At 66.3% G+C, this 13,907-nt stretch overlaps 1 protein-coding gene across 1 annotated transcript; it reads left to right on the top strand.

Annotated features, from left to right (window-relative positions):
- Positions 1-1,097: 1,097 nt before the first annotated feature.
- NOP53 (NOP53 ribosome biogenesis factor) lies at positions 1,098-10,858 on the top strand. Its single transcript, XM_037884639.2, has 13 exons — positions 1,098-1,391; positions 2,382-2,446; positions 3,635-3,719; positions 4,105-4,316; positions 5,378-5,448; positions 5,557-5,652; positions 5,965-6,069; positions 6,794-6,967; positions 7,984-8,159; positions 8,620-8,686; positions 9,960-10,036; positions 10,472-10,528; positions 10,789-10,858. The coding sequence occupies exons 1-13, from the start codon at positions 1,108-1,110 to the stop codon at positions 10,793-10,795; spliced, it is 1,476 nt and encodes a 491-aa protein (XP_037740567.2). The 5' UTR covers positions 1,098-1,107; the 3' UTR covers positions 10,796-10,858.
- Positions 10,859-13,907: the final 3,049 nt, after the last annotated feature.

Raw genomic sequence — 13,907 nt, 5'->3', positions numbered from 1 at the left:
GTTGGACCAGCCAGAAGTAGTTGTGTGTGTGTGTGTGTGTGTGTGTGTGTGTGTGTGTTTTCTGTTACTACCTGCAGCCCTGACCCCATCGGGTGCAGCCAGCTGGTTCTGTGGGGGGGACCCCCTTGGTTTTGACACACACCCCACACACGCCCTCCAGCTCCCGGGCCCACGTAGCATCACCCCACCTGCCTCACAACTACCCGGCACACGGCGCCCGCTGGCCTGGCCAGAGACACGGCCCCCGTCCCGCAGACGGGAATCGCCCCCCGGGGCTGCACTGGAGTTACACTGGGCCAGGGGAAGGGAATCAGAGCCAGTGGCTTCAGGGGAGTGACTCCGGCTGCTTGACACCAGGGGGGTGGGATCCTCCTCTCTTCATTTCCAAAAGTGGAAAATCTTCCATGAAAACGGTTCGACCATTCACGAGGGGCAGGAAAAATATGATCACAGCCCCCGGCAGGGCCCCACCCAAAGCCCAGCCCTGGGAGACCGGCACGAGTCGGGTGGTCCTGCCCCCTCGTGGCTGACCAGAGAGTTCATTGTGAAGTTGTTCTGCGTTTACACTGAGAACGGAACCCGGATTTACAACGGGAAATCTATGCGCGGAGGTGGGGGGGTCTGGATTTGCACCCAGGAATCTGGGGTATTAATCTGGATTCCCACCAGGGAATCTGGGGGTGAATCTGAATTTACACCCGGGAATCTGGATGCCCACCGGGAAATGTAGGGAGGGGTGTGAAACTGGATTTATACCCATGTAACTGGGAAGGGGATCAGGCTGGGCGGTGTAATGACAGCCCCATTATTCCCCGCCATAGTCCAGATGTTCCTGGCCTCAGCCCCACATCTGCCCCCTGCGCAGCCTCCCGGGTCTCTTGAGCGGCCCCAGAGCTGGGTTTGGGTGTCGAATCTGCTGATTCCAATACCAATCCAGCGACGAAAAAATGAACCGCCCCGTAGTCCGGGTGAGGGGGCGGTGGTGCCATGGGAGGCGGGGATTTTTTTATTATTATTTATTGATTGATTGATGGAGGGAGGGAGGGAGTATGGAATCTGCTGATAAAAACCCTCCGCCGGCGCCCCCTCTCTTTCTCCTATACCAAGATGGCGGGGCCAGCCGGAAGTAGTTTAACCGGCACTTCCGGCCCGGCGTTTCCTTCCTTTACCAAGATGGCGGCGCCCACGGAGACTCGCGGCGGCGCGGCCGCCTCGGGCTTCCTGGGCTTCCGGGCCGGGTCCCGCGATCCCGGCGCCCCCGGCAAGCGGCGGGTCCGGGGCAGCCGCAACCGGAAGAAGAGCTGGAAGCGATGGCGGGGGCCCGAGGCCCAGCTGGGCCGGGAGCTGGGGGCCTTCCTGGAGGACGTGGGGCTGCAGCAGCGCGCGGCCGGGTGAGGGGCTGGGGGGCCGGCGGGGGGGGCGTGGGTCCGGGGGGCGCCCGGGGAGGGGTGCGGGTCCGGGGGGAAGGGGGGGGGCGCCCGGGGGGGGCGCCGGTCCGGGAGGATGGGGGGGCGCCTGGGGGGGGGCGCGAGCCCGAGGGGATGGGGGGGGGCGCGAGCCCGAGGCGATGGGGGGGGGGGGCGCCAGCCCAGGGGGGTGGGAGAGGTGGGGGCTGGAGGGCTTGGGCAGGGAGGGGGGTGTGGGGAGAAAGCAGAGGGGGTGGGGGCCGGAAAGGGGGCAGGCTGGGGGCATTGGGGCAGAGGTGGGAGGAAGTTGGGGCCCTGGGAAGGGAAGAGAATTGGTGACCCCTGATGGGGTGAGGGGCTGGGGGGAGACAGTGATGGTTGGGGTGAGTATGGGGGCCATGGGGAGGCCTTGTGGGGTGAGCTTGGGGGTCCTGTAAGAGAGGGGATGATAGGTGCTGGTGCGGGATGTGCGGGGACCCTGGGAGGGGTCAGGGGAAGGGAGGCTACATGGAGTGGGGAAGCTTGGGGGCTGGAGAAGATCTCATGGGTTGGGGTGATGGAGAAACTGGGGGCAAAGGGGGGTCAGAGACCTCGAGGATCCTCATAGGTGCCGGGGGGGGGGCAGAGAGGACCCCATGGAGTGAATTGGGGGGGGGGGCTCCTGGGTTAGGCTGGAGGGGTGTCAAGAGGGCCCAGAAGCGGGGGGGGAGGGGGAGAACTGGGGAGGGTCTAGAGAGAGGGGTGGACCTGGGTAGAATTTGGGGAGGAGAAAATGGGGGGCTGGCAAGGGAAAAGTTGATGGGGGACCCTTGGGATATCGGGGATGAGGATGAGGAAGGGGAGCTGTGAGGTGGGTGGGCACCTACAGTCTGAACGGGGGCAGGGGCAATTTGGACCTGCTGAGGGCATCGGGGCTCCCTTAGTCCCTCCCCAGTGTGTGGGAGTAACGGGGCGTCTCTCCCCTTCGCTCCCCAGGGGCCTGGTGGCCGAGAAGCCGGACGAGAGCCTCTTCTTCCTGGACACGGGGAGTGAGGAGAAAGGTGAGGGAGTGGGCGGGGAGTTAGCCTGTGCTGTGGGGGTCCCTGAGCTTTGGGGCAGAAGGGCAGCGCCCCCCCCCCCCAGTCGGAGAACCAGTGTGGGGGGCTCCCTTGGAGTCCAGTGGCTGCTTTGGGGGGGGTCCCTGCGGGGCAAGGCTGAGTCCCACTTGGGTGGGGGGAACCAGTCCTGGGCAGAGATGCAGCTGCTTTCCTTGGTGGCCTGGGGTTCAAGTCCCAGCTGGGTCACTGCCTGAGCAGGTTACCCCTGAGCAGGTCCCCATGTCTGTGTGCCTCAGTTTCCCCATCTGTACAGTTTTCCCATCTGTAACGGTCAGGGATTGCATGCAGCGCCCGGCGCTGATCTCCAGTGAGGGGTGCCTTAGCGGGGGGCTGAATTGCAGAGCTGGGGGGTTCAGTGCAGCCTGAATGTCAAGCCCCTTAAGACATCTGGAATCAGGGGGGCCCCCCCCAAATCACGAGCAGCTTTAGGACGCCTTGCCGCGGGTCGGTAGGTGAATCGCTCATCATGCGTAGTGAACCGGGGAGCTGCTTGGAGGGAACCATGGGGGGCGGCCGGACGCTCTAGCTCAACCACAAGCTAAGGGCTGGGCGTAGGAATCCCACAAGATACCGGGAAGCCAGGTGGCCTAGTGGGTAGAGCACTTGACTAGGAGTCAGGACTCCTGGGTTCTAGTTCCAGCCCTGCTGTTGGGTGACCCCATCTCGGTGCCTCAGTTTCCCCGTGGTTAAAATGGCGCTAACGAATAAAGCGCTGTGAGGGACAACTCGGCAGACGGCGAGCGCCAGGGAATGGCGGGGTTTGATGAGACGCAGGCTCCAGGGAGGATTCTCTGGCCCGGGTTACGCAGGGGGACAGACTAGACGATGGGCCATGGCCTGCGGCTCGAGCTGCGTCTGGCACGTTGGGCTCTGTGCCTGTCGGAAGCCCTGCCATGCGCGCCAGCTGCTTGGGGGAGACCAGAGCCGGGTTGGGGGGAAAAAAACACCCTGCTTGGTGCGTCCCATTCCGTGTGGACGCAGTGGGAGCCGCTTGCTGGCTTTGGCGATGCAATACCCAGGGGCGGGGGGGGGGGGGCGGCAACGCCATCCCTTTTGGGGCATCCTCGCGTCTCCGGGGTGCTGCAGAGCGAGTGGCTGTCCATCCATCCGTCTCTCCCCTCCTCGCCCCAGACCGGAAGCTGAACCAAGGCAAAGAGAAGCCCTTGCGAATAGACCTCATCCTGCAGCCGGATTCCAAGGTGCCTGCTCCCAAAGAGTGAGTGTCCCGCCCGGGGCGGGGCTGGTGGGATGGTATCGGTGGCTCCCCGTCTCTCCCATGTGTAGACGGAAGCGCGCCAGGGAGCCGTCCCTGCGGGGATCATGGGTGGTTCTCTGCCTGGGGGACCTTGGGCACGGCTCTGTGCCTCAGTTTCCCCATTGGTAAAACTGGGATAATAGCCATGCAGAACTGGGGTGCTGGGTTTGGAAGAGGAGTGGGGTCCAGTGGATTAGAGCCCGGGGGCAGAGAGCCGTGACGCCTGGGTTCTATCCCTGGCACTGGGAGGGGAGTGGGATGTAGGTCTCACATGGAGGGAGGCCAAGCGCCCCCTGCTGGCCCAGAGGCCTGAGCCGCCCTCATCCTGTCTCACTCCCCTTGGCAGCATTTTGGCCCACCAGGTCCCCAACGGGAAGAAGCTGAAGCGGAAGCAGCAGCTGTGGGAGAAGCTGGCGGAGCGGGGCGTGGTGCCCCGAGAGCAGCGCCTCCTCCAGGCCCGGCTGCAGAAAGCACGGCCAGCAAGAGCAGAGGCCGCACACGGCCAGGGTGCGGGGCCCGAGCCGGCTGGGGGCTTCTACGACATCTGGTCGGACGCAAGTAAGCAGGGAACCTCTGTGGCAGGGGAGTGGAGTCTAGTGGTTAGAGCAGGGGGGCTGGGAGCAGGACTCCTGGGTTCTCTCCCCAGCTCTGGGAGGGGAGTGGGGTCTAGTGGTTAGAGCAGGGGGGTTGGGAGCCAGGATGCCTGGGTTCTCTCCCCAGCTCTGGGAGAGGAGTGGGGTCTAGTAGTTAGAACAGGGGGGTAGGAGCCAGGGCTCCTGGATTCTAGCCTGAAGCCGGGCCAGATTCATGGTTTCCCTTTTTTGGGGGTGACTTTGGCTAAGCTCAGCACAGCCGCTGAGCTGTGAGATCTGCCCCGGCTGACTCTGGCCTGTGGCAGAGGGTGCAGCCGTGGGGTGGGGTTGGGGGGTTCTGTTCTGTACCCGGGGGCCTTCCATTGCGCAGTGCTCCCACTGGGGCCCAGGCCTGGCTGCTGCAGGTATCTGCTTGCTGGGGGTTTGTCCAAGACCCAGGAAACTCGCTGCACAAATGGAGCCACCCCCCATACTTGGAGGGCTGCTCCTGATCGCCCCGAGTGGCCTAGAGTCGTGTCCCTTGCCTGGCTGGAATGCTCCCCAGAGCTCATCAGAGCTGTGAGTACCGCGGGAGGGGAGCATGGGGGCCCCGCCCCAGGTCTCTCTGGATCTCCTTGAGCTCAAAGCAGGGTACAGACCCGGCTCCCCCTAGGGAAGGAGGTGTCGCCCCAGCTGCTCCCTGCGTTAACTACTAGACTCCACTCCCAGAGCTGGGCTAGAGCCCAGGAGTCCTGGCTCCCAGCCCCCTTCCCCCAACCCACTAGACCCCATTCCCCTCCCAGAGCTAGGATAGAACCCAGGTGTCCTGGCTCCCACCCCCCCCACCCCACCGCTCTACCCTACCCCACTGCCATAGGCTGGGAGTAGAACCCCGGAGTCCTGGCGCTGTCCCCAGCCTCTCCTCTAACCACTAAACAACACAGAACCCAGGCATCCTAGTGCCCCCCACTCTGACCCCTAGGCCCTGCCGTCTCCGTGGGTGGTACCGTTGTGGGGCTGGTGGTAACAGTGCCACTCTCCCTGCAGACCCGCTCGACCGGCCGCTGGCCGGGCAGGACGCCTGGTTCCTGGAGCAGACCAAGAAGCAGAGAGTGCGGGTGAGTGCTGGGTCCCTGTGGGGGGTGGGCACGGACCCCCTGGACACATGGCGCCGTGCGCGGGGCGCCAGGCCCTTCCCTCCCGGCTCACCCGCGTTCTCTCCTCAGCGCCCCGCCAGGCTGGAGAAGAAGCCGTCGGAGCTGCCGGCCGTGGAAGTCATCCCCGCCGGGGGGTCCTACAACCCCACGTTCCAAGCCCACCAGGTAGGGGGCAGGGGGGTGCCCTGGCTGAGCCCCCCCCATGTCACGCGCACACGCCCTGGCTCAGCCTGCTCTCGGAGCATTTGCAGCAGTGCATGCTGGGAATGGAGCAGCCATGGGGGCAGGATTTGCGGCCCCACTCTGGACTTGGGGGGCAGCTTTCCTGCCCTTTGGTGATTAGGGCTGGGGGGAGGGCTATGTGGGGGGGGGTCCCAGAACCCTGCTGAGCTGGGGGTGCGTGGGGGGGTCCCAGGACCCTGCTGAGCTGGGGGTGAATGGGGGGCTGTTCCCGCTGACCCCCGTGTCTCCCCCCAGGCGCTGCTGCTCCAGGCCCACGAGGTGGAGCTCCGGCGGCAGAAGGCCGAGGATAAGCTGGAGAGGCAGCTGCGTTTCCCCACGGCGGCCGAGGCCCCCACCCAGGTGAGAGCCAGGCGGCCGGGAGCCCCTGGGGGCAGGCAATGCTGAGCTGGCTTGGGGCGGCTCGGGGGCCCCCCAGGCTCTGGGTGGAGAGGGGACATGGCCAAACCCACCAGTCCTGCCCCCCAGCCTGGGAGTCGGGAGGTGCAGGGGCATGTGCCCCGCCCTCCCCTGTCCTTGGCTGGCGGCTTCCCCGCCCCCCACCCACCCGATCCCGCTATATTTAGCCTCGTAGGGAATCGCTTTCAGGGGTGGGCCACCGTCAGTAATGCCACCCCAGTGCCAGGGACCCCCCAGACTCTGCCCGGGGAGGGCGTGAGAGGGGCCCTGCCCTTCCCGACTCACTGCGGGTGGCCCCGGATGCCCTGCGGGCCCAGCAGTGCCAGTCGCTGAGTGCCACGTTCCCCACCCCTGTAACGCCCCCAGGGTCCAGCAGCCTTGGCGGCTCGGGGTCAAGCGAATCCCCCCCCCACAAAGCTCCCTAGAGAACTAGGGTGTTTCAGCCCATGTCCCCTTGCAGCTGTGGGGCACATCAACCCCCCCCGCCCCCCCCGCCTCCGCTGGGGCGGCTCCCATGCAACAGTGATGAAGTTTCCCTGAATAGAACCCAGGAGTCCTGGCTCCCCAGCCCCACTCTAACCCCTAGGCCCTGCTCCCCTTCTGGCGGTGGGGCCAGAGCCCCGTGTGTCTGTCCCTGTCTCATGGCCGTTGCTCGCTCTGCCTGCAGGAGACGGCCTTCCGGGAGCAGTGCGAGGGGCTGCTTGAGGAGTCGGCTGACGAGGGGGGTGACGAAGAGGCGCCCGATGAGCCCCTGGCCCCCGGGGCCCCCCCACCTCCGGCCCCCCTGCGCGAGAAGAAAACGGAGCAGCAGCGCAGGAGGGAGAAGGAAGCCAAATTCCTGGTGCCTAATTCCCCTTGGCTTCTGCTTGCGTGGGGGGATGGGTAATCCAGCCCCAGTCAATAGTGACCAGCTGATGGCAGCTGGCCGGTGCCCTCTGGCCACAATCCCATGGGGCGGGGTGTCCGGGACGAGCCCCCCTGCCATTGTCTAGGGACACCCCAGGGCCCCCTTACCCCGTGCTGGGATCCCCCTGGCTCTGCAGATCGCCCTTGAGAAGCGGCGGGGTAACAAGCAGCTTGTCTGCGGCCTCCCGGGCCCCGTGCCAGAGCGAGCTTCATTCTCGGTGCGGCAGCGCGGGGCCATCTGCTGCGCCCAGCCACCGCCATCTGCTCCCCGCGCCGGCTCAGCGCAAAGCCAACGGGGGGGGCTGGCTCCAACCCCCCCGCTGGGCCCCACGCTGGGGGCGGGGGGCAAGGGAATGAGTGCCCGGGAGGGGCAGTTGTTAGGAGCTGGATATGGGAAGGTGCAGCACCGGTGGCTGGAGGAGCCAGGACTCCTGGGTTCTCTCCTCAGCCCTGGGAGGGGAGCAGGGGGGCTGGGAGCAGGACTCCTGGGTTCTCTCCCAGCTCAGGGAGGGGCGTGGGGTCCAGTGCTTAGGGCAGGGCAGGGCTGGGAGCAGGACTCCTGGGTTCTCTCCCAGCTCAGGGAGAGGAATGGGGGCTAGTGGTTAGAGCAGGGCTGGGAGCCAGGACTCCTGGGTTCTCTCCCAGCTCAGGGAGGGGAGTGGGGGCTAGTGGTTAGAGCAGGACTCCTGGGTTCTCTCCCAGCTCAGGGAGGGGAGTGGGGGCTGGTGGTTAGAGCAGGACTCCTGGGTTCTCTCCCAGCTCAGGGAGGGGAGTGGGGGCTGGTGGTTAGAGCAGGGCAGGGCTGGGAGCAGGACTCCTGGGTTCTCTCCCAGCGCAGGCAGGGGAGCAGGGCCCAGTGGTTAGAGCAGGGGGTAGGGCCAGGCTGTGGGGGCTGTTGCCAGGGGTGAGGGGCAGCGCTTCGCCGGATCTGACCCGCTCGGGTCCCTGCAGGCGGCCCGGCGGCTGGGTGAGAAGGCGGCACGGTGCCGGCGGCAGGAGCTCTTCCAGCTCCGCTCCATCCGGCTGCAGCTGAAGCGGCGCGAGGCCGAGCTGGCTCGCCGGAGGCGGGTGCGGCTGGCGAAGAGACGGGCCGAGGCCACCAAGCCCCGGCGGCTGGGCAGGCTCAAGTGAGCAGCGAGGGGCCTGTCCCTCTGGGCGCGGCGGGCCCATGGGCACGACTCTCCTGGGGGCGGGGGGGTGATTTCCTGGGTGCCCGACCCCTGGGGACCCGGGAGGGGAGCAGGCTGTAATGGGGGGGTGAAGGGATGGCTAAAGGGGGGGGTGCAGTACAGGGGTACAACAGGGAGCTGGGGGGGCGGGAACTAGGGGTGCCGGGTGCTGATGTAAAGGGGATGCAGGGAGCTGGGGGTGCTGGGCCTGGGGAGGAAGGAGGCGCTGGGAACTGGGGGTGCTGAGCAGGGTATGGAGGGGCCCTGGGGTGAGGCGGGCGCAGGGGGCTGCCACATAAAGGGGGCTCCGACGGGGGCTGTTTCTGGCTGGGGGAGGGGCTCTGTTTTCAGGGCAAGCATGTGGGGGGGCTGCTCCTCTTCTAACCCTCCCCCCACCCCCGGGGTCTCTCTCTGGCAGGTACGAAGACCCCGACCTGGAGGTGCAGCTGAGCACGGAGCTGGCCGAGTCCCTGCGGACGCTCAAGGTGGGTGCACGCACCAGCGGCCATCTCCCTGGTGCCAGGGCTGCTCTTGGTGCCCCCGGGGTTCGGTGTTTCGGGGGGCGGGGCCGACACTGGTGCCCCGTGATGAGACCCATCCTTGCGCTACGAGGATTCGCAGCAGTGCATGCTGGGAATGTGAAGGTCACCCGGGGTTTCCCGGGCCCTGCCCAGTGGGGAAGGACCTGGGGACTGAGGGCACCAGATGTAGCCCCCTTCTCGTCCTGTGCGCACCGACAGACAGGCCAGCCACCCAATCGGCAGCGGGCACCGCCTCCCGTCCGTCCAGTCCGGTCCCAGCCTCCGACAGGGGCCGGTGCCACATGCCCCCCCAGTGGATGATTATGGGATAACCTGCCCGCAGAGACAAATCCTGCCTGACCCTCGTGGCTGGCAGCTGCCCCCTGCCCTGGAGCATGAGAGTTTATAGCCCGTGGTCCAATGAGGGGTGCCCATGGATGCCCCTGTTAACCTGGCAACAGCTCATCCCCCCCCCCCCCTCCCCCGCAGCCACATTCCCCTGCCTTAATTCCATGTCCGTGTCTGCACCTGCGGGCCCCGGCGCAGATCCAGGGCTGGGATTTCACCCAGCCGGCGCCGTGCCGAGGCCTGACGCTGCTGGGTGAGTCTGGGAGCTGCTGCAGGGTCTAGAGACCCCTGTGGCCCCCCGTTCCCCCACCTCTGCACCCCCTCCTTGCTCTGTCTCTAGCACTGCCCTCCTGTGCAATACTTCTGCAACCGGGGGGCCCCACCGATGCCCCCAGCGGGTGCCCAGGGCGCAGCGTCCCCCGCTCTCGTTCGCCAGGTGTAGCTCGGGGGCCTCAGCTGATGGTGGGACAGGAACCAGCTTCCTCTCTGCCCTGTGGGGCCCGCCCCAGTCTGGGGCAGTGGGAGAGGGGGCTGCAGCCTCCCAGCTGTGGGGTGGTCCCAGCTGCCCCCCAGGGCAGGGATGGGGCTGATGGGGGCGGTAACTTAGCACTCTGATTCTTCCAGGGGGCCATCTGCTGCCTCGGTCTCCCCATCTGGCTGCTCTGAGGGTCCCCTGTCCGTCCGTCCCGTCCCCCCGCACGCGCTGCCTCTTGAAGCTCAGTGAAGGGGTCTCTGCAGAGTTGGGGCTGGGGCGTCCCAGCCCAGCGCTGAGATCTGAGGCCGGGGTGAGGGGCGGCTGGTAAATGGGAGCGAGTAGATTCCCCTCTCCGTAGCCAGAGCACAGGCTGAACCCCCCGGCTCTGACCAGCTTTGCCCGTCTCTCGCTCAGCCCGAGGGCAGCGTCCTGCGTGACCGCTTCAAGAGCCTGCAGAAGAGAAACCTGATCGAGCCCAGGGAGCGAGCCAAGTGAGTGGGGGGCCCCCGCGCAGGCCTGGGGGGCCCCACGGCCCCGGGCAGCCTGTGCCTGCTCTGCCAGGGGGGAGGTTGGCAGGAGAATCCCGACCCACGTGTGCCCTGGGCAGGGGGGGTCTCTGCCCCTAGGCTGGGGCAGGGCTGACGCCCTGGGACGGTTCGGGCAGCGTGGGCTTCGCTAGCCGTAAGCGGTGCATTGAGGTGCGCAGGCTCCCCCAACCCATCCCCCTCCCCCATAGGTTCCCCAATCAGGCTCCGGCGTGGGGTGGGGTGGGGGGTGTTCCAGGGCTCTGGGGAGCAGAGGGGGCGGGGGACGATCAGGCAGGGCTCACCCTGAGGCCCTCCCCCCGGCTGGTGGGTTTGAGGGGCCTGTACCCCATTCCTTGTGGCTGGGATCTAACCCCCCCTTTCCCCATTGCCCCCCACCAGGTTCAAAAGGAAATACCGTCTGAAGTACGTGGAGAAGAGGGCTTTCCGCGAAGTCACGTAAGTAGGGGGTTCCGGGGGGGACCCACGGGCTGGGGCAGTGGGGGATGGGGGCGCTGGGTGGAGATGGGGGGGGGGGGGGTGTCCGGTCTAGCAGGGTGCATGGGACTGGTGCTGGCCCCTCCCCCTGGGGTTACCCCCTGTTCTGGGGATAAAGAGTTCGGTCTCTGGGATTTCACCAGCAGCAGATTCCCTGAATGCCCCGTTCCTGCCCCCCACCCCGGCTGTGCCCCCTAACCGCCCTCTGCTTTGCCTTGCAGGTTGTAGCACGGACCCCAGCGCCGGCCGTTTGTACCGACCATCCTATTAAAGCCCTGGGCATCTCCTGTCGCTCCAGCTCCTCGTTTCCCGCACGGGCCCCTAGCACCCCCCGCGTCCTGCCCCAAATCCCCTCTCCCCTGCGGGGCCTGGCCCTGCTCCGAACCCCCATCGCTGGGCACCTGGCTGAGGCTGGGCACCTGCCAAGGGTTAGTGGCGTGAGGCTGGGGTCTCGGCCCCCCCTTGGTCGTGTTAGAAGCAGCATTACTCTGGGGGGGGGCCCAGGGCTCTGCGTCCCTCTGGGGAGGTGGGGGCAGGCTGCCCGGTTTCGGCGTGGCTGCGATCCAGGGCTGGACGGCGGCTGCCCGCTGGCACCACGGGGCTGGCGTTTGCAGGGCGCCAGCGCTGTGATTTGATGTGCATGGTTTAGCAACATCTGGCTTCTGTTCAGGACAGCATCTCCCCCCCATCACCCCCCAGCTGCTGGGGATGCCAGCTTGGCTCACAGCTTCCACCGCGGCATCTGCCAGCCAGCCAGCTCCTCTCTGCCCTTCCTGGCCAGCACCTCTGGGAAGGGAGTGGGGGCTGGGAGCCAGGACTCCGGGGTCCTCTCCCTGGCTCTGCTGCTGAGTGGACCCTTCTGGCCCAGCTCCAGTGCTGTTGGGACTCCCCTGAGAACCCAGGAGTCCCGGCTGTCAGGGAGTCCTCCATCCTCACTGGCTTTCTGCCTCAGTTTCCCCCATCACGCTACCAGTCTGCTTCGTGGAGCTGGGGCCCTCTCCTGGCCAGGGGCCGGTGGCTGAAGATTTCTAGCTTTGGTGGGTCTATTGGTGCCTGGGGTGACCCTGCCCCCCCACGCCGGTGAGGGACTCTGCCTGGCCAGCAGCTCCCCTCTCGGCGCCCGCAGCGGCTGGCTCTGGGGGATGTGCTGACGCGGCGTCCCGGCTCCCATGCATAATTCAGGCCACCTAATGCAGTTCGTTGTCGTGGGCCGCGGCCTGCTCCCAGTCGCCTCCGAACTCGAAACAGCCCCAGCCTGGTTTGGCTCTCAGCGGGCCTGGCGACCCTCTGCCCACCCCTGGGTGCCAGGCCCTGCTCTGCCTCTAGGCCCATCTCACCCCGCCCAACGCTGGGCAGCCCCCATGCTCTGGGCAGGGGTCGGCGTGGCTGTGGGGTGGGGACCCCTGGAGTCGGGGGACAAAGCCCCATGCGCCAGTGCGGAGCCCAGGAGGCCTGGCAGGCTGGGGGTCTTGTTCCTGCATGGGGTGGCTCCCCCTGGGCTGGGGGGCTGAGGAGGGAGGACGTTCTCCTGCTGCCAGGGGGAGACTGTGGGACGCTCAGATGCCAGAGGGGGGCACATGTGTCCTGGCCGAGTGCACAGATCAGAAAAGAGGTGAGGGGAACTGAACTCAGGAATCCTGGCTCCTAGCCCCCACCCCCCCCACTCTAACCATTACACCCCACTCCCCTCCCAGAGCTGGGAGAGAACCCAGGAGTCCTGGCTCCCAGCTCCTCCCCCGCTTCCTGGTGCCCTGCTCTTCCCATGCTCCATTAATAGAGGTGTGACTGGGAATGAAAAGTCACCTCCTTGGTGCTAACGAAGGGGGGGGGGGGGATGCTGTTGCCAGGTCCCTGCTCACCTGGTGCTTTCCCCCCCCCCCCGTGATCCGAGCACAAGGGGCACTGTGGGATCTCAATAGGGGCAGGTGCTGGGACCACTCCATCTGGCTGGCTGCATCTGCCTTTGCCCCCCCCTTCTGGGCCTGGGAGGGGGCTGTGGCCTGGTCACCCCTGCCCTCACCCCCCCCTTCTGCCTCCAGTCCTCATGGGATTTATACCCACTGCCCCCCCTGCCAGCTGTCCCTCCCTTCATCCCTCCTCCCACCCCCAGGGGTCACCCACCATCTGCCCCCAGTGGGGACAAGGTGCTGGCCATGGGGAGGGGTCACGGTTTTAATGGGGCTCTGGGGTGTGACAGCCGCACCACTACTCACAGCCCGACACCAGCCGATGACGGCAGCCCAAGGGCTGTTCGGGGTCGGGGGGAAGCATGGGGCTGCCACGGGGCGGCTGGGGGTCCGTGCTGGGCTCACACAGGAGTCACTACGGTGTTATTCCCCCCCCTTTCTCTCCCCCCACCCCTGGGGCCGAGCCATGTGGGGGGGGTGGTTTTGTTCAACAACCCGGAGCTTCAGGGCAGTGAGGGGCTTAAAAGGTGAAAATACCAGGGGTGGGGGGAAGACGGGAGAGGATTATTAAAGGGAGGGCACAGAGCTAGGAGGGGGGCTGGGAGCTAGGACTCCTGGGTTCTGTCTCCAGCTCTGAGAGGGGAGGGGTCTCTCAGGGTTGGGGGGGGTGGGCTGGGAACTAGGATCCCTGGCCCTGCTGGGTGATCTTGGCCATGTCTTGCCCCCTCTCTGTGGCTCAGTTTCCCTCTCTGTAAATGGGGATGATGTTAACATGGTGGGGAGGGGGGAGCAGGAGACTGCAGCCCTCACAGTGCTTTGAGATCAGTGCTGGCGAAGGGCTGGACCATTATCTACAGGGGCTGGTTCTTCCCCCCCCCACCATGCAAAGTGCCCAGGGCCCCGGGGCGGGGGGGGGGATATGGCCAGATGGTCACAGCCCAGAGCAGCTTAAGGGCTGAAATCCCAATGGGGCGGGGGGGTTCCTGGGACTGGCAGCGGGCGCTGAGCCAGAACCAGCCCCCGGCACCTCCCCCAGCCAGGCAGGCAGGGCCGATGGGATTGGGGGGAGGGGGGGATGGGACTGCCCCCTTTGCAGTCCCATCTCCCAGCCACAAGCTCCCCGTCTCTAGCCGGGGGGGGTTGGCGGCAGGGAGCCATCCACCCAGGGACACAGCCCCGTTTCTCTGCAGCCTGTGTCCCCCTGCCCCCCGCAAGTGAGACGGGCCAGGCCGGACTGCCACGGGAGAGCCCCCCCTTGCTCCCTGCAGCCCAGCCCCATCTACCACCCAGCTTATTTCCGAATGATTAAAAACTGCCTCTGCTCATCGGTTTCCTTTTTTATTTCCAGCCCAAGGGCTGAGAAAAAGCCGGGAACCGTGATCTGCCCGCCCCTTCTCCCTGCAGAAACACAACCAGCCCCCCCCCATTTATTC

The sequence above is a fragment of the Chelonia mydas genome, chromosome 23 (assembly GCF_015237465.2).
Source record: "Chelonia mydas isolate rCheMyd1 chromosome 23, rCheMyd1.pri.v2, whole genome shotgun sequence".
NCBI lineage: Eukaryota > Metazoa > Chordata > Testudines > Cheloniidae > Chelonia > Chelonia mydas.
This window is presented reverse-complemented; position numbering and strand designations above follow the sequence as displayed.